The sequence below is a fragment of the Asterias amurensis genome, chromosome 1 (genome assembly GCF_032118995.1).
Source record: "Asterias amurensis chromosome 1, ASM3211899v1".
Lineage (NCBI taxonomy): Eukaryota > Metazoa > Echinodermata > Asteroidea > Forcipulatida > Asteriidae > Asterias > Asterias amurensis.
This window is the reverse complement of record NC_092648.1, coordinates 35,145,850-35,171,905: the sequence shown is the minus strand read 5'-3', so window position 1 is coordinate 35,171,905 and position 26,056 is coordinate 35,145,850. Positions and strand designations below refer to the sequence as shown.

Below are 26,056 nucleotides of genomic sequence, written 5' to 3'. Positions count from 1 at the left end.
CAAACTAACCTAGCCTTTTTTTCTTTTTGATTGTTGTTGATAGGTACGGAAGTGGCACACAGAGGGCCTACCTCAAGACAGTCACTCTACTGAGAATGCTATCTTTGTTAAGATGGGTCATCGATGGCCACTTATGATTGACCCTCAAGGACAGGCACACAAGTAGGTTCCAGACTCTCCTCAAATACGTCTTGAATTTATTGCTTCTCTAGACAGAAAGACTCATCTTGATTTGAGTCACTTTGATTCACTCATATCTATGCCCTGGGTCCTATTATAGCTGACTCAAAAACTCAGGTATAAATAGGTACCTGCGAGGGTAGAGGTTGATATTGTGTTTAAGAAAGGGGCACTACGGCAGCTCGGAATTGAGAAAGACTACAGGAATGGTGTTGACCAGGGCACTAATTGATACGTACTTGTAAAATGCACTATATATGAACTAATCACTATTGAAGGTAATGTTTAAACCAAATAGGAAACTGAGGGAAAGTTGTGGTACGCCTTCGAAGGCTGATTGAGCATACTTGGTTTGAAATTTCAGATGGATCTGTGAGATGGAAGGATCTGCTTTGAAGAAGGTGGAGGCTAGCGACCCGAATTACATGCGGACCCTGGAGACGTCAATCCGTGTTGGAGAACCGGTTCTTCTTGAAGTGAGTTTTGTTCTTTGGTTCCTTGTTATTCCTTCCAGTGTTTTGGCAATATTACACATGCTTTATCCAGTAGGATTTGAAACTTTGCATCATAGTCGGTTTATACACCATGTCTCAAAGCGCTTCCACATTATTACCCCTGATCACTGGGCCTTAAATCATTCCTTAAACCATCTCAGCTCCCTGGGGAGTATACAGCCTGTGTAGCCAAATATGTAGCACACTAAGCTAATCAATCACAAGAAACATCTCTGCCCTCACAGGTACCCATTTACCCCTGGGTGGAGAGAAGCAATTATAGTTAAGTGTCTTGCTCATGGACTACACATTTGTGTAGATGAGGTTTGCAGTAGCACCATTTGAAAATCTCTTTTGAGAAGTGTTGGTTCTGAAAAGAACCAGTGATTGACAACTTTACATTTTGATCATTATGCTGTAATCCTCATCAGTATCTGCTCTGATTCACATGAAAATGATCCGAGCATACTGATCGCAACGGTGAGTTGTCAACCACCGGTTCGTTTCAGAACCAACACTACTCAAAAGAGATTTTCACATGGTCCTACTGCAAACCTCACCTAACATGCTTTATCAACTCGAGTAAACCTTTTAAAAGTAGTAGTTAGGACAAACAGAGAGTACCTTATGTTTACATTACCAAAACTTTACCTCACCCAAACGGCATTTCAATTGTTTTCTTGATTGACTTCATTTCCTTGTAGAATGTGACTGAGGTGTTAGATCCTGGACTAAGACCCATCTTACTGAAGGAGATCGTCCGGCGTGGTGGTCAAGATGTCATTCGTATCGGAGACACAGAGATTGAATATAATCATCACTTCCGGTGAGGAATTTTTTTTCCTTTTTTGTTTTCTTTTTTTTTAATGCAAGTTTGCACAAAACATGGCTAAAAGCCACTCTAGGTAAAGGGCTACATTGGATTCAACAATAATAATAACAATAACAACAATAAACAATATGCCATTCTTGTATACAGCTCTTGAAGGCATCTCAAAGCACGCAGAGCTATCAAAATATATGACCCATTTATTTACATAGCACCATGTTACGGTTTGCAAGGTGCAAGAATGATGGTCTGCCCAAGGTTTGCCAAGATGCACTGTGGTTACATGAGTTTCAACCCTGAGTTTTGTTGCTTGCTTGATTTTGAGTTCTTAACTGAACCCACTATTTTTTTTGTTTCTTGCCAAGCCCAACAGGAAAACCATGTTATAGCTTCTTTCGTTTGATCCCAGTATATTTATTTCCAAATTATTTTAGGCTCTACATGACGACCACCATTCCCAACCCTCACTACTTACCGGCTGTCTGTATCAAAGTCATCCTCATCAACTTCACTGTAACGTTTGACGGATTACAAGATCAACTTCTCTCCACCGTCGTCCAACAGGCAAGTGAACTCTTCAACTTTTTTCTGAAAAAATAAATAATAAATGAAATCGTTCATGCATGTCCGTTGATTTACTCAGTGTATTCATGGAGTTTTTAGCAGCAAACTAATATAAATCTTTGACTGACATGTTAGATGTGACTGTTCCCTCTAAGACTTGAAAGGCACACACTTGCCTGGAATGACTTGAGTCTTGCCCTGATGGACTTGAGACTTGCATTTAAGGACTTGACGATTCGTTTGTTTGCTTGGTTGTTTCTTATTTCCACTCAAGTCAACAATAAGTCAAAAAACATTGGCTTTGAAGAAAGTAATACAGTTTTATTTTTATTTTATTTAATTTTTTATTTTATTTTATTCAACATCCAAGCAGCGCAAGCGCCAATAACAGGACGGATAAAAATAGTTATTACGTATTGAGCGGAGAACCATCTAGAAACCCATGGGGCATGTATCGATGACCCTATGTAGTTGCCAATAGGAAAGTGGGGGTAGTGTGTTCTTGCAAAACTAGGAATCAATGTATTTTATTGATTTTATTTTTAAAATGCTTTCCGAAGAAAGCAAAATAAAAACCAATTAAAAATAGAACATTGGATAAACATGTGAAATACTGGGCCTTGAAGGAGTTTAGACTTACCCTAAAGGTATTAGACCTACTTCAAGTGACTTACTGTTTAAGACCTTTCCTTTAACCTTGAGACGTAATTGAGACTAGGTTCCGAAGAATCAATGATAACTCAAGAGTATAATTCCCACAATTCCCCAAATACTGTCATAACAAGGAACATGTGCTTGTGAGATCGATTCAAATTTATTGGAGTATATTTTTGATATTGTTAATGTAAACTTCTCATATTTTACTCTTCCAGGGCATACCCGTTAAAACGCTTACAAAGAAAATAGTCAAGGAAAATCAAGTAATACAAAAGTTTTCCACAACCTATACATGTACTAAAGTAACATCATATGGGACCTATCACTTGGAACTTAAGCCATGTCTGAATTGGCGGCTTAGGCTACAGCTGGATGAGCGTGTCATTGTGCGCATTACACTTGGCAACAGCCCTAGCCATTCCAGTAGCCCCCAATTCAAATACGGCCCAACTGACACATTTCACACATTAAGAGTACTACATGTAAGGGCAACCACATACGTGACTTATGTTTAAAAGAAACGATGAGTCTGAAGTTAACTTCAAAGAAAATTCCTGGTTACAGCTAGAGGGCACTTTCATCTCAAAAAGGTTGATCCACTTGAGCTTATAAAGTTGATTAAATGTTGACAAAACTGAAGAAAATGAATAGCGTTAGCTTTTTATTCAAGAGAAAATAGAATTAGCTGGTGCAAACTGCTTAAGCCAACCAATAGGTATAAAAGGAAAAAATAGTGAATGACCTGAGGTGTCGACCCTAGCCTTTGAGCAAGACTCTTCTAGGGTCAAAACATCAGGCCATTTTACATTTCTTTTCAAAATACTGTTTATGGCGGGAAAAAGAAGAAGAAAATGTTCCACTTGTCTGCTAGAATGGGGGTTGCACAACTCGAATAAGTTTAACGCAAACATAACCATGTACCAAACTGATTAAAATCTAACTGTTTTATTTTGACCAAACTGGTGAAGGTGTGTTTGATGATAATTTACTTGTCATGTTCATTTGGTGGCAGGTTTACTGGGTACTAGCTCACTCCAGTTGCAGTCCAAATCTGCATTAATTTAACTGTCACAATTTAAACTCATTTTTACAAGGTCTTAACAGAGAAAAATTGACTGGAACAGGATTTGAACCTGCTACCTCAATATTAATGTGGTTGCGCTCTCCAGACGGAGCTATCTCGCCTTTAAGGAGGCGGTTGCACTGTTTTGTCAATATCTCTTTTTTATTTTGAATGCCAAGTAATTAACCGTTTAGCCAGTCAATCCCTTGGTTATTACATGGTATTTAAAATATATAATCGCATCCCCTTAAGGTGATCCCCTGGCTGCAGCTGCTTCTGAGGTTGTATCATGAATTTGGGTGTGATCCCTGGCTACATGGCAGTTAACAGTTGTATGGCTTCTGACTGGCACAAGAACATAGATAATGACAAATAGGGAGACCAGAAACAGCGGGGCTAGATAGCTCACTTGGTAGAGCGCTGGCACGTTACTGCGAAGGTCCCAGGTTCAACTCCTCCTCTAGTATATTTTTCTTTGTTCAACCCCAATACAGTTACAAATTTACCCAATAATTTTCGCTTGTTTATCACAATAAAAATTTGCTCACATTCATGAAACTATAAGAAAAATAAATATTCAGACAGTACACATATTAACACTATTCATACATTTGTGAGTTTGTGGAAATTTATGTTTCAATGACCGGGTTATAATAAAACTCTGACCAAACCTTAATTCGATAACACAAAGCATAATTTTTTATTAATTGTGAATCGGTGCAAATATCCATTTTAAAACATTAACATTTGATTTGTAATAATTACGTTTTCGAACTTAGGTTTTTTAACCTCTAAAACATGTATGACATTCTTAGAAATAATTATTTGTTGTTCGTAAGATACATCGCTCCATTAAATACAAAGACTGACAGAAATGGTCCTTCATCTGGGTCCTTCATCTGATATTAATAATGTGTAACATCAAATTGCTCCTATTTTGTGAGAGCTGTTCATGTATTCACTTATAACCAGTGGTGCAGGCCAAAAATGTGTTTTGGGGGTCCTATACACCATTTAGTATAATGAAGCAACATCTAAAATGTCTGGGAAAAAAACTACCCCTATACATTGTACGATATATTACCGCCTTTTATTCATGCATAAGAAAAGAAAATAAGCTGTTGCAAACTGCCTACCAGCTGGCGAGCCATAAAGACCTTTGGTATAAATGCAAACAAATCTTTTTTATTGGCATCACTTTTCCACCCTAGCAGAGTTTTTCTAAAATGGCTAAAGTCTTTAATAACGAATGAATTCAATTAATTTAAATCCTTTGTTTAACGCAGGAGCAACCGGTGCTTGAACAACAGAGAGGGGAGTTATTGGAGAGTATTGCTAGAGACTTAACTACTCTCAGAGATCTAGAAGATAAATCTCTAAGTTTACTCCAGAAATCAGAGGGTAAGATAGTCAGTACCGGACTCCATTCATTTAGCTGCATTTTAGGCAATACACTGAACCTACATATATCTCAATCAATGGAAGAACAATTACTTAAAGACACTGGACACTATTAGTAATTGTCACAGACCATTCTTCTCACTTGGTGTATCTCAACATTTGCATAAATTGAGCTCAATTGGTCGTTGAAGTTGCGAGATACTAATGAAAGAAAAAACACCCTTGTCACACGAAGTTGTGTGCTTTTATTATGGTTGATTTTGAGACCTCAAATTCTAAATCTGAGGTCTCAAAAAATCAAGTTCGTGAAAAATAACTTATTTCTCGAAAACTATGTCACTTCAGAGGGAGTCGTTTCTCACATTGTTTTATATTATATAACTGACATACAGATCCTTGTCATTTGATTGGTGGAACTTACTTCAAGTGACATTCACTATTACTCCCATCTGCACCGGCGATCAAAAAGACCTATTCTTGGTACTTAGATTAAGGAGATTTTTTGTTATAAATGTAGCTGCATATTTTAAGTCAAACTGTTTTCTTTTTCTAGGTCACATCTTGGATGATCAGGACCTTGTGGATACCTTAGAGAAGAGCAAGGTGATGTCCGAGGAAGTCCAGAAGAGAGTTGAGCAGTCTGAGGAAACGCAAAAAGAGATAGATTTGGCTCGAAAGAAATACTTACCGGTAAGTATCAAGGTTATTATTATGGGATTTGAGGCATTGCATGGTGAGTAAGCAAGTCATTGTACAAGAAAATCTTAAACATGTATGCGTCATGCACAGCTCTTAGCCATTAATATGCCTTTATGCCCCTGTGAGGGTGCTGTTTGCACGCAACGTCATATGCAAGAGGTTTATAACATGATTTCCCACTAGCTTTCTCTAAAGCTTCACTAATTTTTTTCATAATACAGGTTGCGACCAGAGGGGCTGTCCTCTACTTTGTTCTAGCCGACCTAGCAGGTATCGACGTCATGTACCAATTCTCACTCCCCTGGTTCCAAGATATGTTCCGTACCTGCATCAACCTCGCCCACCATGATGACCAGGACAGTCGCCCCTCCTCTGGAGGAGGCAGTAAACCCCTCAGCGGTAGGATGCGACCTTTGAGTGCCCGAAACAGCCCAGATCTAGCTAAAGGGAGTACGGGCGGAAGAGACTCCGCTATGAGTGTTGGAATGAGCAGGTCCATGCTGAAAGGCAGGGAACTTGTGAAGCATTTGACGCAGATGGTCGACTACCTCACAGGGAGTATCTATAGGTAAGGATTAAATCAATATGAAACCTTTTGTATCATAAGTTAAGTCTTTGAGAAAGACTCCCGGCTAGGATAGAAAAGTCAGGCCATTAAACTATTGTTTGCACTTACACACCATTGGACCTTTTGGTGTATTTCAACATATGCATAAAATAACAAACCGGTGAAAATTTGAGCTCAGTTGGTCGTCGAAGTTGCGAGATAATAATGAGAGAAAAAACACCCTTGTCACATGAAGTTGTGTGCATTTAGATGGTTGATTTCGAGACCTAAATCTGAGGTCGCGAAATCAAATTCGTGGAAAACTACTTCTTTCTCGAAAACTATGACCTTTCAGAGGGAGCCGTTTCTCACAATGTTTTATACCATCAATCTCTCCCCATTACTCATCACCAAGTAAGGTTTTATGCTAATAATTATTTTGAGTAATTACCAATAGTGTCCGCTGCCTTTAATTTTGTCGGTAATTTAAAAATAATTATTAAGATCGGCTACTTGATCCACCAATGATAGTAGGGTGTGTACCTTTTCTGAATGACTTCATCAACTGCTGCAGTGCCTTGTAGAGGAGGTCAAAGTGCTATAATATTGTATAGAGTATGGACTCTTGTCTCGTCTTGTCTCGATGGATGTTGCACCAACACCCCTCTTAGGTGTCACATGGGAAAGGACGGTTGTGCTCATGGAATTGCTAACCATGCTAGAAATACCAGGGCAAACCTTCAATTTAGTTGGAAAACAACATTGTTAAAGAGATTTGTTAAAAGGATGGTGCTTTAAAAGGATGAAGGTGAGGACAATTAACTGGTGGTTAATTTTTGAGTTAACCAATTAGAATTACCGATAACATTCAACAAAGTGGGGAAAAGGTTTCCATAATGTAAGAGATCTTCCAAATTTGTTCATCCGAACATGGAAACATTTGGGGGTTTTCCAGGGAACTTTTTGCAGTAATCAGGGAGAATGGGCAGCTCTGAAGGGCTCTGTGGAGCAATTAGTTAAAGAATACTTCAATTTGTTGTTTTCTAATGTTAGAGATGATTCCTACATTCACTCTCTTCCAGGGTTGTCTCCAAGGCATTGTTCGCCCATCACCAACTCGTCTTCTCCTTCATGCTGTGTAGCAGCATCATGCGTTCTAATGCCCATGTCATCAAAGACACTGTCACCCAGATGGGTTGCATCTCCCAGAAAGAATGGCAGGTCTTCTTGCAGGGGAGCGTCCTCACAGCGAGCATGGACCCTGAGGTCCTAGAGAAGCACGACGGACTCACCCCAATGCAGAGGTTGGAAGCTACTAACCGCATCAGCAGCGCAACTTCCCGTAGGTCCTCCGTCTCGTCGGTCGACAGCCGACCAAGCCACACCGGAGGAGGATATACCTCAATCTCACCCAAGTGGATTTCTGAGAAGGCGTGGAAACAGTGTCAGTATCTCTCAGCTACCCTGGAGCCGTTTGATGGACTGTGCATGTATATATTAAATTGTGTCGAGCAGTGGCACACGTTTGCTAAGTCGTCGGATCCGTATAGATTGATGGCCAGCAAGTTTGAACTCAAGACTTCTCAGAAAGGTAAGGCCTTACAAAAAGCAAACTTTCAATGCTGACTGACCAATGGAGCTTTGTGTTATTGTTCTCCAATAAATAAATAATAATAACTCTTATATAGCGCATTTCACAATAACCGTATCCATGCGCTTTACAATAGTGCCCTGGTCATAGGTACAATAACATCCCTTGAAATGTTTCTCAGTTTATATCGCTCCAAAGGCTTTTCATTCACATTATCAACCTCTACCCTCGCAGGTACCCATTTATACCCCTGGGTGAAGAGAAGCAATTATAGAAAAGTATCTTGCTCAAGGACACAAGTGTCACGACCGGGATTCGAGCCCACACTCGGCATACTCCCAGACAAATCTTTTAACAACAAATTTAAATTCATCAAAATATCTGTGCAATAAAATGCATTTTCGAAGTCAGGATAATAGAATAATTAAATGATTTAGATTTGATTTGATTAGATTAGATTTGTTTTTTTTGCCATTTATATACAAGTATACAATAGAAATTGTCCTGGCTCTCATGCTAATAAAAATACGTCAAAATACATAACTTTTGTTAAAAAATATTTCTCTTCCAGGATTGTCTAAGTCTGACTCCAGCCGCTCAGTTGGGAGTCCCTTCAACTGGGAGGTCCTCCAACCATTCGATCGTCTGATCCTAATCTCTGTGCTACGCCAAGACGCCCTGGTGTCCTCAATTCGCTTCTTCGTGGATGAACTGATGGGTTCAAAGTTCCTGTCGACTGGCGGCTTTGAGATGAAAGAGATCTTTGATGAGTCCAACGCTAAGCATCCCTTGATCTTCATTCTATCACCTGGTAAGGTTTCTTTCCCAAATCGTTCATAATTAGGGTTGGGAAAAGGGGGAGGTTTGGGGAATACAGTTTGACAAATCTGTTTACAAAAGCAATAATAGTAATAATAATAGTTATTTTTTTGTTTAGAGCTTTTTACGCCCGAAGGGAGTCTCAAAGCGCTTCACATTATTACCCCTGGTCACTGGGCCTTAAATCATTCCTTAAATCATCGCAGCTCCCTGGGGAGTACACAGCCTTGTGCAACCAATATCGCTTCTCGGATAAATCAGTTACAAGAACCATCTCTACCCTCACAGGTACCCGTTGGGTAGAGAGAAGCATGTAGTTAAGTGTCTTGCTCAGGGACACAAGTGTCACGACTCTCGAACCCACACTCTGCTGAACAGAATCACCAGACGTTGAGTTCAGTGCTCTAAACCGCTAGGCCACGACACCCTAAAAGCAATGTAGCTTGTTCCTTGTACCTAGGCATCGTCCATCCACTGCAGGATGTAGCCCTCTGTCATAATTACTCCATGTACATGTTTCCCTTTTCTTATCCGCTCTGGTCCAGTTCTTCCTTGTGATCTTCACTTTGTCATCCCTCCATCTTTATTTCGTTCTACCTCTGGATCTTTTCCTTACTCTTGTTTGCCATTCTGTAGTGTCCATCTATTGTCTATCACCTTTACTATATGACCAGGTACAAGAAAGCATTGTTATGAGATAAATTTGTGTTTCCCAAAAACCCAATCATTTGCTTTCAAGAATGCAAGATCAACCTTTCTCTAAAGTGGGTATTCTCTATCTGTATCTGTATTGTTGAGCCGGCAAAAAAAAATGTCTAAAGACACATCACACCAGCTTTGCCCATTGTGTGGATGGGCTTGTTCTAACATGGACCAATTTCTTAGAGCTGCTTAAGGAAATAAAGTAGCCCAGCGCATCAAAATTTTGCTTACCAGAATAAGGTTACGAGCCAAACTACCATGTACATGTAAGGCGTACAATTTGTAACTGCTATCCTGCTCATTTCTGCCATTTTTTATTTTTTTTTTTTTTAAGTATAATATATGCCTGGCAACAACAATGTACAACTACAAAAATGTAAAATAAGCCTAGTACATGCTAACAATGTACCTTGGAGCTTAATAAACCTCAACATTTTCTAGGGTACCATTTTGGGTCTCGCTCCGCACTTGCGTTGTGCCTTTGAAGATTTTCCTCTTTTTTTCAACGGGCAGTTGCATGCCAGAATATTTTACTGCTTAAGCAGAATTGGAATGGATCATTACAAGTTTGTCTCTCCTCTCATCCCACAAGGTGTTGACCCTACAGCTGAGTTGATGCGCTTTGCCCGTGAGCAGCGAGGTAGTACCCTCCATGTTGATATGATCTCATTAGGGCGTGGTCAGGGACCCAAAGCTGAGGAGTTGATTGCCAAGGCACAGATCTTGAAAGGGCGATGGGTGTTCCTGCAGAATTGTCACTTAGCTGCTTCATTTATGCCTCGACTGCAAACAATTGTTGAAGGGTAAGTTTTTCAGATATTTTTGTGGGGTTTTGTTTTCCAGATAACTTGTTCACATTATTTGTATAATCCTAGGACTTGTCAAGTTAATATTCCAGTGTGTATCTTTGTGTGCCGAGCAGCAGGGAGTAAAGAAGGTGTGTAAAGGAAATTGTGAGAATGAATTAAATAGACCGATCCACCGCCCCATTGCGTATTGACCAATCACAACGCAGAAAGGTCCGACAAATAAGGTCCGACATGCGTGCACGTATCTTGGCGCCCGCGGCAGAGTTGTGCAGAAAGGCATTGGAGAGCCCCACGTGTTCTTGCTCACACGTGCGTTGTGGGCGGAGCCTACTGGATCGGTCTATTGTAGTGTCATGTTTTGGGAAAATGAGTTGAAAAGTTTGGTAATTTCTTGGACTTTTACTTTTCTTTGTTTGAAGTTACATTTAGTGTGAAAATAAAACTGTGATTCTAGTGACATTACATTTATGCATCAGGACATGCACAACATTGGTAAGATTTAAAAAATAAATGTTCACAGATGTGCACATAGCTTAGCTGGTATAAAGATGGTCATGGCGGAATTTTTTTTATAGGTCTGCCATTTTAGATTTCTAAGCACGCGTTCCACATATTGCGTTTCACAACATGTGTTCAGCATGCAGTTCTAGTAACGGACATGCGTGTGTTAATACTCCAGCTTAGGCAGTGATATAAAGAAGAGATTATCGTTTACAGCCATCAAAAAACAGTTTGAAAAGGCAAGGTCCTCTCAAATTAAACTCTCAACAGATTATTTTGCATTCATTTTGAAATAATTATTCTTCTCATTCGTCTTCAGTTTCAGTAAACCAAGCGCTGACATCGATCCTCAGTTCCGACTCTGGCTGAGTTCTAAGCCTGATCCCTGCTTCCCTGTTAGTATACTACAGACAGGCATGAAGGTAGGTCAAGCAGTCCCAACTGAGTTCTCTTGGAACCATTTGAATACCAAGGGAAACTGACTGGGTAAACATAGGGGTAGATAGCTGAGTTGGTAGAGCGCCGACACATTATAGGAACACGTTGCTTTGGATCAGACGAGTTGGTCTATAAAAAGCGTTTGAAACCGTTAATAAATGCATATGGTTAGAAAGATGTTTTAAAAGTAGAGTATAATGATCCACACAAGTATCACTCGAAATTGCACGGTTTTAATTTACGTCGCGAATTAACACGGTGTCCCATCTGCCCATAAATGGCCGACCGTGTTAGTTGCCGAGGTAAAAAGAAAACCAGGTGTACTTTCGAGGCATATTTATATGCATTTTATAACTACTGGTTACAGAACGCTATTCAAAGACCAACGCGACCGATCCAAGGCAACGTGTTTCTTTAATCTGGAGGTCATTGTTTCAGTACAACAAAATTAGGTTAGCCAAAATACCATTTCACATGTACCATCTGTAAGTTCGTATGCTGCTCATTTTTGCCTAGCAGAAAACAGTTAAAAATTAAAACATTCTTCTTAAAGGGTCTATGTAACTTTTGTAGGACAAAAAACACAAGTCCACACACACACACTAAACTTACACAGTTTGAAGATAATGATAGTAGAAAGCTTCCCTGAAAATATTACATGCTGAGGTGCTGTAGTTTTTGGGAAATGAGTAAAACAATGTCATGAAAATAATTTTCGTCTCATGAGACAAAAATTATTTTAATCATTTACAAACGTATTTTCATGACATTGTTTTACTCATTTCTCAAAAACTACAGCACCCACCTCAGTAAGAAATATTTGAAGGGAAGCTTTCCACTATCATTATCTTCAAACCCTGTAAGTTTAATGTAAATCTATGGACATTTTCGCCGTGTCATGACATGTTTTTAAAATAAATCCGTAATTCTCGCTATCGAGAATTTATATTGATTTAAAGGAACACGTTGCCTTGGATCGGTCGAGTTGGTTTTTGAAAAGCGTTTTTTGACCGTTTATTATAAAATGCATATGGTTAGAAAGATAATGTAAAAGTAGAATACAATGATCTACACAAATATGCCTCGAAATTGCGTGGTTTTCTTTTTACCTCGTCCAAAAACACGGTCGGCCATTTATGGGAGTCAAAATTTTGACCCCCATAAATGGCCGACCGTGATAGTTCGCGACGTAAAAAGAAAACCGTGCAATTTTGAGAGATACTTGTGTGGATCATTATATTCTACTTTTAAAACATCTTTCTAACCATATACATTTCATAACAAACGGTTTCAAACGCTTTCAAATGGTTTCAAACGCTTTTTATAGACCAACCGATCCAAGGCAACGTGTTCCTAATGTTTTCTCAAAAAGAAAAGCGTTTCATGGAACAATATTTCAAGAGAAGTCTTTCACCATCACCTTCTGTAAACCCTGTAAATTATTTGTAAATCTGTGAACCTTTTTTTTTTATTTTTATTTTAATAATGGCTTTAAGCATGTGGGAGAAACTTTAGTCAATAACCCTGAGTGGTGATTTAGATACACACTGTGTTTGCTACATTGGAATTGAAAGTCGTTTTATTTAAATCTTGTTCTAGATGACCGTGGAGTCCCCCCAGGGCTTGAAAGCAAACCTCTTACGTTCCCTTGGTAGCACCGTGTCTGATGAAATGTGGGACAGTCCTGCTCCCGGGCCGGTCTGGAAGGATCTACTCTTTGGTCTCTGCTTCTTCAATGCAGTCATTAATGAAAGGAGGAAGTATGGTGCGCTGGGATGGAATATTATTTATGAGTTTAGTGCCTCGGATTTAGAGGTGAGTTTATTAGGAGTGTGCCCTAGTGAGATCAAGACTGCCCTCTAGTGTCTCAATGGAACGGCTCCTTGTTTTTGTTTTGGAGAGACTTGCGTGTCATTGGTTTCTAAATGTGTAATTTAATTTCAGTCTTCTAGTTTTTAATAAGTAATGACAATTTCATTGAATTAGGTCGCGTTTTAATGGGGAAAAAATCCCAAACAAAGGGGTTTATGTTTTGTGTCAAGTGTTTTATATATTAATGGTTTATTTAATCTGAATAATTACATTTATGTTTACTGTTACTTAATTATGTTTTTGCTTTACTCAGTAATACTTGTAATTGTCGTTATTTTTGTTATGGAAGTGTGGAAGTAAAAGTTTATTTGAATTGAGTTGAATTGAATGTTGGAACGCTTTGAATTGAATTGAATTGAATAAAAAATCACTAAAAGTTGACAACATTCAAATTAACAGAGTTTTTTCAGAGTTAAGAAAAATGGAACTAACAATAAACAGGCAACATCTATGCACAAACACACAATCTTTTTTTAAGAAAATAAAAAATAGGCAAAAACTGTGCTTTGTGCACATTCGTGAAGTAGGCGTGACTTACACTGCAATAACGATGTAAATGTAACATCTGGCATGTCTGGGTGGGACTCAGACTTTTAAGGAGTTCTCATATTCCGTTCAATCTCATCTTTAGTACAAAAAAAAATGAATTAAACATTCAGCATTTAAGCTAAGCCACGGCTTGAGGCAGTTTGCATTTAGAGAAAGATTAAAGGACACATTTCTTTATTTGACACAACCTTTTTATTGCAAATCTTTAAGGTGTCAATACAAGTGCTTCAGTTGTTGCTGACGACTCATCAGGACCCTCCGTGGGAGGCTTTGCGCTATCTGACCGGGGAGGTGGCGTACGGCGGCCGCGTGACGGACTCATGGGATCGCAGATGCTTGATAAGTATTCTCAACTCCTTCTACTGTCCCGAGGCGCTGGAGCCTAGCTATAGCTATTCACCAAACAAGGTAAAGGGCAGGGGGGGGGTGATTATGATTGCTGAGATTGGTCTTTGAGTATATTTGGGGGAATCCCTCGGTGGATTCGGCTTCCGTAATTAAAGAGAGGCTTTAAGAGTTGCAAATAATTTGATTGGAAGAGTATTGAATTAGGTATTTTGAAAGATCATTTGAAAAATCAGCATCCGTAATCTGTCTTTACAACTGTTTTTTGTTTTTGTTTGTGTGGGTCAACAAACACAGAAAGTTTTTAATCGATTGCAACAAAGTTTCCTCTGCAACCATAGAGTATAAGTCGTTGGCTCGAACTCATACAGAGTATGCGTGGGAAATTTGTTCACAGGCACTGAGAATTCAATGTTAACCACACAACAGCGTATAGGTAAACTTAGAGAGGAAAAACATTCTTTATCCTCAATCTAATATACTTTTATCATGGTCCCGCCATCTTGTTTTTCTTCCTTTCAAACCAAAGGGAGGCAATGTCCGAAACGGCGACTTTGGCTACAGCTACGGCTAGATCAGCGCGTCTTCCAGTGTTGAAGAATAGGCAGACGCGCATGAGCTGTAGCCAAAGTCTGTAATTCGGACACGGCTTAAACCAGACTGAAGCAGGATCGTAAAATAGTCTGGTACATTTCCACAACCCAAGAACTAAAACCATCAGTGTCATTCTGTAGACAGGGAACCAGACTGCAGTGTGATAAAGGTCTATTATAACAATAATTAACTAAATAGAGTTGATTCTACAGGTGTATCACCCTCTGCCGAGTGGATTTTCTCTGGCCCAGAGTAGAGATTACATTGAGAGTCTACCTGACACAGATTCTCCTGAGGTCTTTGGGATGCATTCTAACGCCGAGAAGGCATACAGGGAAAACCAAGCTCAGAGACTCACCGATACATTACTCAGTGTTCAACCAAGACTCACTGCTCAGATGATTGGGTAAGTCTACGTGACATGTTCTTTCATTTTATCCTTGTAGGCTTTGAAAAACGCTTACAAATTCATGAAGTTTTGCTTTGGTCAAAGACAATGGTGTGCCAAGCAGTCAAGCATATCAATCAGCAGAGAGTGGGTTTGAGTCCTTGTCTTGACATTTTTGTCCTCAAACAAGACCAGTAACATTCGTCCTTCAAATGGGTTATTAAGCCTTATAGGTCCCATGTTTGCACGTAAAAGAACCCAGTGCGTTTATTGTAAAGAGAAGGGGCTTGCTTGCTCTGGTGTTTCTGGTACATGGTCTGGCAGCAATATGCGTCACCTCACCTTGTAGCGCTTTCAAGGTGCTGTATTGTGGTTGTTTCGTTTAACTAAATTATCCATAATGACAGCAATGACACATGAGAGATTGAAAACTTAAAAGCTTAAAATATTTCAGTAACCAATTGTTCATCCTGTAAACAGCTTAGTTTGTTTTTGTTTATTATTTTTGTTTACAACTACTAAAGTAGTAGTCCAGTCTATTTTCTATACCATCCGCCCTGGTAATAGTTACAAAGCAGGACAGTTCTTTTCAGAACTGAGAAGTCTCCCGAACCCCCGATTATCTACTCCGCGGCAGTAGAATAAAGCAAGACAGTTCTCTAAGAACAAACTCTACCTGGCAAGTAGATACACACATGGTGTTACCGCAAACCATATACATTGATACCTCACCATGCAATGCCTCAAATCCTATGTAACTACAAATTACCAATGTTAGCTCTTTCAATGCTAAGGTTGTACTTGTTTGATCTATTTTATGTATCCTGAAAGCGTTATTGTCGTACATGTACAATGGTTTTTAATGAACTCAAAAACTGTCATCAATTGTACATGTACAGCCCAAAATGTATATGTTATCACAAGAGGGCATTATCACTCATGAAATACTATTGACTTTGGGATATACCAAAGTAACACATATCCGCAAGATACATTTTTGTTTTTTTAAGTGGACGCTATTGGTAATTACTCAAAATAATTATTAGCATGAAATCCTACTTGGTAAGGAGTAATGGGGAGCTGTTGATATTATAAAACATTGTGATAAACTGCTCCCTCTGAAGTGACGTAGTTTTAGAGAAACAAGTAATTTTCCACCATTTGATATGGAGACCGCAGAATTAGATTTTGAGGTCTCGAAATCAAGCATATGAAAGCACACAACTTCGTGTGACAAGGGTGTTTTTTCTTTCATTATTATCTCGCCATTTCGACGACCAATTGAGTTGGAAATCTTCACAGGTTTGTTATTTTATGCACATGTTGAGATACACCAAGTTAGAAGACTGGTCTTTGGCAATTACCGATAGTGTCAACTGTCTTTAACATTTATATACTTGTACATAATATCGAAAACCTCAAAAAGCTATGCATGTAAGTTCAAAACGCAAACAAAAAGTGGGCACTGAACAAGTTTAAGCAGAAAATTAGAATTAAGCATCTACTTTTTCAAGGATTGCCTTTAACAGTTTAAGGGTAAGTAAACCAATTTAATAATTTCAACGGCAGAACTGGTAAGAGCAACGATGAAATGGTGTTGGAGCTAGCTGTGGACATCCAGCATCAGCTGTCAATCAGTATCCAGGGGGAGGAGGAACGAGAGAAGGAACAGAAGAAGTCTGGTAACCAGAGCAAGTCCAATGCTGGCAGCATGTTTCCTGGTGCTAACTACGGAACCACGTCAGGCTTTGGCAGTGGGAAGAAAACGGCTGAAGTAAAAGGTGAGAAAATGCACGGTAGATATGGACCTCATCTTCAATACTTTTAAATGTATTTTATTTATGAACATGTCTTGATTGAAGTTATTGTGCATTTTGCATTCTTTCCTGTCCATTATTGTTTTGGTACGCTGTTTTTGTTAATTATTATTTTGTTTTATGTCTAGGGCTGTTCCCCAAAGCCTTGGCTTATTTGAGCAGCCTTCATACTTACTACATTCTGCTGTACTATTGCTCATTGACTGGGCTATATTTTCTGCCAATTTGTTGTTTATTTATTACAAACTTTTACATGTAATTTGGACATGGTTGAACAACATCCATTTTTCAAGCACTTCTATGAAATTTTAATAAGGTTTTTTGACCAGCTGCAGTCAGTCTCTGATTTCTTGCTGATGAATTGGACCGTCAGTGAACATGTTCTCCAGCATGAAAGATGGTTCTAGAGGAATGAAACGACTTCCCAACCAGGCCTAGAACTACACCTCGACTGCCCCTGGTATTGGCCTTGGTGCCCTTCAAAAGTTTCCCATTGACCATGTTGACTTTAAGATTTTCCAATGGAAGTGCCCTTTGCAAAATGAAAATGGACTTGCCCTTTCAACAAGGTGAAATTCCAGGACTGCCCAACTGACAGAAGTAATTACATTTATCATAGACATTTGTAGATATCAATGCTATATTCTTATCTTACAGTGATCAAAGAGGATCCTTTCAATCCGTCGGAGGCAGAGACCCCATCAGCCCTCTTGACTGTCCTTCGTCAGGAGATGGATCGTTTCAATCGTCTGCTGACCATCATCCACACGACATTGAATGCTTTATGTCTAGCCATCAATGGAGAAGTAGTCATGTCAGAGACCCTAGAGGAGATGTACAAAGCCTTACTGCATCACAGGGTACCAAGGACGTGGCAGGTAAAATGAGAATGCTAAGCCCCAGTGTTCCCCCAGTGTTTTCAAAACCGGGGGTATTCTGGGCAAAAAAATTGGGAAGTTTGGTTGAAGCACGCTGATTTGGTCTTTGGAATGTCTTAATTAAAATGTATTTACATGTATGTACCGTACCCCCCGTACTGTGGTGGTACTATTCATGTCTTTTAATCTGTGTAATTTTTGTAATAATATTTTTACCTTGTAACGCCACATAATTTGGCCTTGTGTTGCCGTTGTCTACTTAAATAACTGTCTACATTCTTGATTACTGTTTTGTTTTTTGATGATGGCTGGTCGTGGTTTTATCAGGTGTTTCTGCTTCCTTCCTGTTATGTTCCTGAATTGTATTGTATTTGTATTGTATTCATAAATACCTCAGACAGTTTCGCTATTTCTATTGGTGGAGAGCGCGTCACGTGGGTGTGTATAAACCTTTGTTTATGACTGGTAAAAAGTTTTAATTCATGGGCGTGACACGCGACCTTGCACCTGTTCTTATAAGACAGTTTCTTCATTCCTATTGGTCGAGAGCAACGGCTGAAAAAGAGTTGTGCCACATCACGCGATACGCGCGACGCGCACAGCATTCCCTTATAAGGAGTTGTTTACCCGAGGGCGGCGGAGGGCTTTACCATTTCATAGCTGGAGGGGTGTTGTGTTGAAAGAAATCATTTAACAATTATAATTTTTGCATTTATTTTACTTTTTGACCAAAAAGTGATGATGTTTTTGACCGTAAAGGTATTTATTAATGGGAATCAAAGTGTGTTGCCAAAGTGGGTGGAGAATCCGGTCGCACTCGTGACATACACTTGAGTGCTTTCTCAGTTCTAGCTATCTATCAAGTAATTCCCAGGTATTTGGTTCCTATAAAAAAAAGTGAAAGGATATTGTGGACATTGTATTGAGGTGCTTTAAACTATCTATTTAATCCCTACCTGTACATTTTTAAATGTTTATAATTTGTTTAGTAGAATTTGATTTATATATTGCACTTGCCTTAGTTTTCAAATTTTGTAGCACCTTCAGCATATTTTAGGTTAACTTTGGCCTAAATAAGATTAAGTCTTTATTATTATTAATATTACTAGCCTGCAATGTGCTTTAAAATTTCTGTTTAATTCCTTTTCTGTACATTTTTGTTTGTGTATATTTTTGTTGAGAGAGTGAGTTCTTAATTGTTCTCAACGTTTGGACTAGCTTGCTCTAGTCAGCGTCAGGAGACGGTAGAGTAGGAATTAATTTGTATATATTGTACTGGCTTTAGTTATTAAATTTTAGCACCTTCAGCATATTTTTAGGTTAACTTTGGCCTATGTAAGATTACTTCATTATTATCAATAATATTACTAGCTTGCAATGTGCTTTAAACAAATATTTGGACTGTCTTTCCTGACCTGATCATGTATTGATTGTTGTACATTGTACATTCCATTACAGCAAGCTGCCTATGAGTCCTGTAAGCCCCTTGCCTCCTGGGTCGTTGACCTCCAATGCAGGGTAGACTTCTTCACCAAGTGGACGGACCTCGTGACAGAGGCTAAGGAGCGAAAGCTCAAAGGTCAAAACCAACCTGTCATTGACCTCGCTGACCTTGACACTCTACGTGAGCAACCTCGTAGCTTTTGGCTCCCGGGATTTTTCTTTCCCCAAGGTGAGATTTGTTCGGTTATGTTTGTAAGTGTAGAATTTTCAGCCTTATTCTCATTCTATTTATCTGCAATAACTTTAAATACTGCCATACATACGATACTTATATCCACCAAGGAAAGTTTTGTCCTTTGGACGTGACGTAAAGCTGTTGGTCCCATGTGCTGTGTAACACATGTAAAAGAACCCAGTGCACATATCGAAAAGAGAAGGGTTCACCCTGGTGTTCCTGGCTGTGGCTGCTGAATGTGCCGTAGCACCTTGTAAACCCTTATTAGGTGCTACATGTACATAATTGGGTCTCAAAATCCATCACTGCAATAACCTATCTTTCTGAAAGTTTGTATACACTCAGAGCCTGGAGTACCTTGTTTGGTAGATACCTGCGCTACAGTATATAAGACTATGATATTATAATTATTCTTATTATTAAAGTAGTTGTGTTTTGAGGTCTGCAGGATCACAATTGTTGGTAGAACCCAGATCAAGACTATAAATCCAATACTGCACCTGTCATGTGGAATAAGCTTCCCGTAACACTTCGCAAAATAACATCACTCGACAACTTCAAAAGGGAACTGAAGTCACACTTGTTCAAAAATTAACTATAAGTTTCTAATAGCCATCATTTTCATTTTGTATAAAGTTTTTTTTCTTTTTCTGTAGGCTCCATAATCGGTATTCTCACTGGAGAAGTGTGCATCTTTAATCCATGTTATAATTATTATTATTATTATTATTATTATTACTTATGATAATTTTTTTCTTTGTCTTGAATAGGCTTCCTGACTGCCGTTCTGCAGAATCATGCCCGTCGAGAGGGAGTCTCAGTTGACTCATTGACCTTTGACTTTAAGGTCATCACAGGGGTCGAGGATACTGAAGAGTCACTGAGTAGGGTTGAAGAGCAGGTTAACGTCAGAGATGTCGCATTCAAGGTTAGATTAAGCTTTGATCTCTCTTAGAATTGTGATTTCTCAGTTTTAAACCGGAAATCCATAAAAAATAAAAATAAAAATAAAACTATATGCAACGCCCTAGATTGCAGAGTAGGGCTTTTAAAACCAAAGATAAATGTATGTAAGCAGGCTTCATGCTCGCAAGCTTTTGCACTCGCAAAACTTTCACACTTTGGCCAACCGAGAACAGACTGGACAACAGGTTTAATAAAGGCAGTGGACACTATTTGTAATTACTCAAAATAATTATCAGCATAAAACCTTACTTGTTAACAAGTAATGGGGAGAGGTTGATAGTAAAATACAATGTGAGAAACAGCTCCCTCTGAAGTGACGTAGTTTGAGAGAAAGAAGTAATTTTCCACAAATTTTAGAATTTGAGGTCTCGAAATCAAGCATCTGAAAGCACACAACTTTGTGTGACAAGGGTGTATCTCACAACTCCGATGACCATCGAGCTCAAATTTTCACAGGTTTGTTATTTTATGCATATGTTGAGATACACCAAGTGAGAAGACTGGTCTTTGACAATATTACCAATAGTACTGGACAATGACATACAGCGGAGTTTGCTTGTAATACCATTGACATATGACATTTTATATTAAGGCTCAGGCTTGTTATGTATCAGAAGGTCATTGTAATCATTTCCTCAGGCCAGATGACCCAGTTGTATCTCAGATTAGACAGGGAGCTCTATCTCTCACAGCTCATCTTGTTGAATTGATAATAAGAGGATTAAGGAACTAGACTTACTGTTTTAAGAATCATGTTCGTAAGAAGAATATTAGATGTTCTGACTAACCGAAGAAGCATCTCAGAATATTTCCTTTCCCTTTTTTTTTTTTTTTTTAAATACAAGATATCAGAAATATTCACAGTCCCTCAACACTATTTGCTGATAACATTTTATATTTTATTGGAGGAAAAAAGTTAAACCCAAGCCAGGCAAAAAAGGACAAAAACATTCTTTCAATAAACAGTCAGAGAAATGTAGAATCTCACACCAGGATAATAATAATAGTGACTTCCTATGCCGCGCTCAAATCTGTCACTCAGTGACGCTCATGGTGACCCAACATTCAGTAGTTTTCCTGCAAAGTATATGGAGCTACTTCTTTTTTTTAGTATGAGAATTTTTTTTCTTTCCATAGCACTATGTAATGGTTTACAAGGTGCTGTTGCTCAATATGCCACTAATCAAAACAGGAATACCGAGGCAAAGCCTTTCTCTTTCTTATCTGTGTTTGTTAAAAACATAAGAGCTCAGTTCCTTGACTCTTATTCATAGGTGTAACTTGTAAGTTGTGTTGGCCTTGTCTCATTTTGTCTTGTCTGCTTCCTTTGTCCTTTGTCCTGTCAATTGTTCCGTGGTTTTATGTTTGTTTGTTTGTTTGTCCATAGGTTATGGTACAAAAGCGTCCTGCTTCACCTTACACCTAAATGTTGTCATTCTGCCGATTATTACTGATTCATTGTGCGCCAAATATATTTATTATCTCATGCTACTGTGTTACTTGGGTTATTTCAACATTATGCGCTTTTTGTTATGAATTTCAGAATTGAAATAAAAAATATTTCTGGAGAAAAAAATGCACTGGGTTCCTTTACATGCATTACATACAGGACCAACTGCTTCAAATCCCATCTGAAGGATGAAGCAATAATGGTTTTGTCTTACTGAAGGATACAATTGTCATGGCTAGGACTTAAACCCACACTCTGTCAATCAGATACGCCTGACCTTGAGTCAAGTGCCCTTATCCACTTGGCAACAACACACCGATCGGAAACATCGGAAACAAGATTCTTTAAAAAAAATCTACAACAAATAAATCTTTAAAATCCCAGGAATCTCCAAGTCAGAAACTGGAATCAGAGAGAACATTTTATTCCTGATAGTGGTTGTTGATCCTTCCGCAGTACCTTTTAAACCCTTATACATGTACTAAAAGAACTTGCATAATTCGGTTTCCTTATTAGAACAGTTTTAAATATCTGTCTTAAAGACAGTGGACACTATTGGTAATCATGGTAATTGTCAAAGGCCAGTCTTCTCATTTGGTGTATCTCAACATATACATAAAATAACACACCTGTAAAAATTTGAGCTCAATCGGTCGTCGAATAATGAAAGAAAAAACACCCTTGTCACACGAAGTTGTGTGCGTTTAGATGGTTGATTTCGAGACCTCAAATTCTAAATCTGAGGTCTTGAAATCAAATTCGTGGAGAATGACTTCTTTCTTGAAAACTACGTCACTTCAGAGGGAGCCGTTTCTCACAATGTTTTATACTATCAACCTCTCCCCATTACTCGTTACCACTCATTACAAATTCACATTTTATGCTAACAATTATTTTGAGTAATTACCAATAATGTCTCCTGCCTTTAATGTTTTTTGATGTATTAGTACCTTGGGTGCTTGTACAATATTTATAAGACTCCATTATTATTATCATAGTTTATATTATTAAATTTCATCTCAGAGATAAGTGAGCCTTGGTGCTTCATCTATACATAAATACTAACCTATGAACAAAGAGGACATTCTTTGTGGCAGGACGGCTTTGTAGAGGTGCTGGTCACCTGCTCCTCCTCGCCACTCACTGGCATGGTATTTTATTCTGTTTTGCTTCTTTGTATCTTTATGTATCGATTGGTATATTTTTATTTTTTGTTTATATATTTATAATTGTCAAAGACCAGTCTTCTCACTTGGTGTATCTCAACATAAGCATAAAATAACAAACCTGTGAAAATTTTAGCTCAATTGGTCGTCGAAGTTGCGAGATAATATTAAAAGAAAACAACCAAAATCAAATTTGTGGAAAATTACTTCGTTCTCGAAAACTACATCACTTCGGAGATAGCCGTTTCTCACAATGTTTTATACTATCAACCTCTCCCTATTACTCGTTACCAAGTAAGGTTTTATGCTCATAATTATTTTGAGTAATTACCAATAGTGTCCACTGCCTTTAATAACTGATACCTTTTATAAACTATGGAACTACTACAGATGACTCCAGGCTGGACCTGGTGATAATCTTCTCCAGGAATCGCTGCAGTTTCCTGACATTTCAATCCATCCTGAACCTTTTTCTCTGTTTGTTATCTTCCTCCCCCAACAGGGACCCACGCCTCCCCAAGAAGGTGTTATTGTCTTCGGGCTCTTCTTAGATGGAGCAAGATTTGATCCCTCAAGCTTCACCCTCCAAGACTCTCGTCCTGAGGAGAGATTCAGCCGTCTCCCTGAGGTTCATTTCATCCCGGTGCAGGTATCTTGAATCCTTTCAATCTTATCCAAACATTATTTTTTGTTTTCTATGAGGGAATCTTGGGGCTTCGTACAATTCTTTCTTAGGTAACACAAAAATTGTGTCATTTATATCTTGGGTTTAGCTATTTCTTTACTGATATGATTTGAATTTGAGTGTTATAATCTTTCTTTTGTAACAATTGCTTTTAGTATATTTTTTCATTGATTTATAGTTTGTGTTGCACATAGTAGAAGCTCCTGCATTATGTGCCATGTGAATGTCTTGTATACTTATTATTATTAATATTTTTCTGCATGCTTGTTTCTTAAAGCTTTTGAAAAAAATATTTCTTGGACATATTTCGAATCGCTCATCAGTATTGTCCACAAGATTTGGATTGAGTTTCTTGCATATTTCTTTTTTTTACAAAACTCCAAACACAGCAAGCTTGCCAACCAACTTGCTAGAACAAACTTTTGATTGTGGTGTTATTTAAATGACTTGCGATCGTTTGATTGATTGGCTTAAAGAACATTTTATTTTTATTTTATTTGTTTGCGCCAAATTGCCTTTGAGTTGTTTGGTATATGTTTTGGCTCAATAGTATAAATGTATACTAAACATAAAGGCTTTGTTAAAAAGAAAAGACAAATCAATATTTTTAAAGTTCTCAAAAACATCATTTGTTTCATTTCAAAAAGAACTTGTGCATTACTATATTCTGTACACTCTCTTATCACTTTTTCTTTACATCCCTTCCCAAGGTGTCCGCAGAAGGTGTGGCCCCACCCTCCGTCTCATCAGCCACACCCACCCCCAACTCACCACAAGAAGAAGGCGGAGCCTCATGGACAGGGAAGATGTACGAGTGCCCGCTGTATCGTACCTCACAGCGAGCTGGTACCCTGTCCTCCACCGGTCACTCTACAAATTTTGTCACAGCCATTAATCTGCCGACAGTGCACCCTTCTGACCTTTGGATCACGAGGGGCGTGGCTCTTTTATGTCAGCTGGATAACTGAGCGCGTTGGACAAACAGACTGACCATAAATTGTAATGTCAGCGTCATTACATTATGTCTTGAATCTGTAATAATGCTGTATGTTGTGAAAAAGGCGCATACAAACAATAATGTCCAGTCTGGGCGCTTTAATTTTAAAAACAACAGACTAGCAAGCCATTTATATCTTTGTGTGAAATTGACATAAATTGTTGTTTGTCAGCAAAAATACACTTTTTATGGTTGATAGAATTTTGGATTACTTATAACAACTACATGTATCTTTATCCGTCCGTTAAATTTTATTTATATTTTAACAGAAATATGCAAATTGTACAGCTTAAGATTAACATAAATATTTCACATTTACTTATAAAAGAAAAAGTTTTCACAAGAAAAGTGCCTGAAGCAGTCTGTTGCAAAATGAAACAAAACCGGGCTCAATTTCATAGAGCTGCTTAAGCAGAAAATATTGCTTAACAATTTTCTGCTTACTTATGTTGTGCTTAGCTACTTATTGTGATTAAGAAGCTCTATGAACTTGAGCCATGTCATCGATACCATTATTTAAGATTGCCATTTATTAAAATGACTCTTTAATAATTAACCCAAAACCCATTATTTGTTTCTGTCAGACAGACCAAGTCCTTCAGAGCCCTTCCAGTTTTGATAACTCAATATAAGGGCTCTAGGGTGGGAACCGGCCGTTGATGGATTATGGAGGATTATGAAGTGGATTAAGGGGAAATATTTATGAATATTTTACAAATGCAACCACATGCATGACGTTGATGTGCGTTAGTTGAACATGCCTTACAATAAGTTTACATGACAGTTGATGACGTAGTCAATTATTTCTGAAATCAATAATGAAGCTTGGTGTTTTGCTTTTCCATAAATCTATCCAACTTCCCTCAAATTCATCCAAATTAAATGTATAAATGTAATTTGATACCGCATTAAGATATTTTATTTGTATAAATTGAACTTATAGGATGTATATAATTTATAAGGAGTGAATTGCTGTGGATTACTTGTTTTTGGTGGTAATAATAATATTCCGTCCATTGAAAAGGTGCATGCGACATGGGTTTAATAAATTTGGATGAATAAATATCCCAATGTTGTACCTAGACGAATGATAATCATGGTTTGTTTTTACTTTGTCAGTTGAGCTCGGCTGATCAGCTGGTATCTTGAAGCAAACTGAAGTGTGTTTGTGTTGAAAAAGGGAAAGATATCTCATCACCCAAACAAACAGAGACAACTTCAGAAAATCTGGTGGTCAAATTTAGCAAAAACGAAAACGGCAACTGTTTGTATGGAATTTTGGCGCGGTAATACTTGGCTTATTCATTTAAAAATCACATGGCAAACAAACGGCTGAAATGAGTGATTAAAAGGGAACATACATAATACAGCGTAAAT

General features: G+C 38.3%; 1 protein-coding gene across 3 annotated transcripts in view; it reads left to right on the top strand.

The window, feature by feature from the left end:
* Nucleotides 1-25,763, top strand: part of LOC139938174 (dynein axonemal heavy chain 6-like) — a 98,724-nt gene extending 72,961 nt beyond the window's left edge. For all 3 annotated transcript variants that reach the window (XM_071933575.1, XM_071933584.1, XM_071933568.1), the window contains 20 exons: nt 44-162; nt 545-656; nt 1,379-1,500; nt 1,938-2,067; nt 5,074-5,188; nt 5,742-5,878; nt 6,109-6,455; nt 7,517-8,025; nt 8,597-8,836; nt 10,139-10,349; nt 11,176-11,278; nt 12,894-13,109; nt 13,926-14,123; nt 14,867-15,060; nt 16,612-16,823; nt 17,517-17,737; nt 19,196-19,409; nt 20,186-20,343; nt 23,500-23,646; nt 24,393-25,763. In XM_071933575.1, coding sequence (XP_071789676.1) covers nt 44-162; nt 545-656; nt 1,379-1,500; nt 1,938-2,067; nt 5,074-5,188; nt 5,742-5,878; nt 6,109-6,455; nt 7,517-8,025; nt 8,597-8,836; nt 10,139-10,349; nt 11,176-11,278; nt 12,894-13,109; nt 13,926-14,123; nt 14,867-15,060; nt 16,612-16,823; nt 17,517-17,737; nt 19,196-19,409; nt 20,186-20,343; nt 23,500-23,646; nt 24,393-24,650 — 3,963 coding nt within the window. In that variant the 3' untranslated portion in view covers nt 24,651-25,763. The remainder of the gene's footprint in view (nt 1-43; nt 163-544; nt 657-1,378; nt 1,501-1,937; nt 2,068-5,073; nt 5,189-5,741; nt 5,879-6,108; nt 6,456-7,516; nt 8,026-8,596; nt 8,837-10,138; nt 10,350-11,175; nt 11,279-12,893; nt 13,110-13,925; nt 14,124-14,866; nt 15,061-16,611; nt 16,824-17,516; nt 17,738-19,195; nt 19,410-20,185; nt 20,344-23,499; nt 23,647-24,392) is intronic.
* The last annotated feature ends 293 nt before the right edge of the window (nt 25,764-26,056 follow it).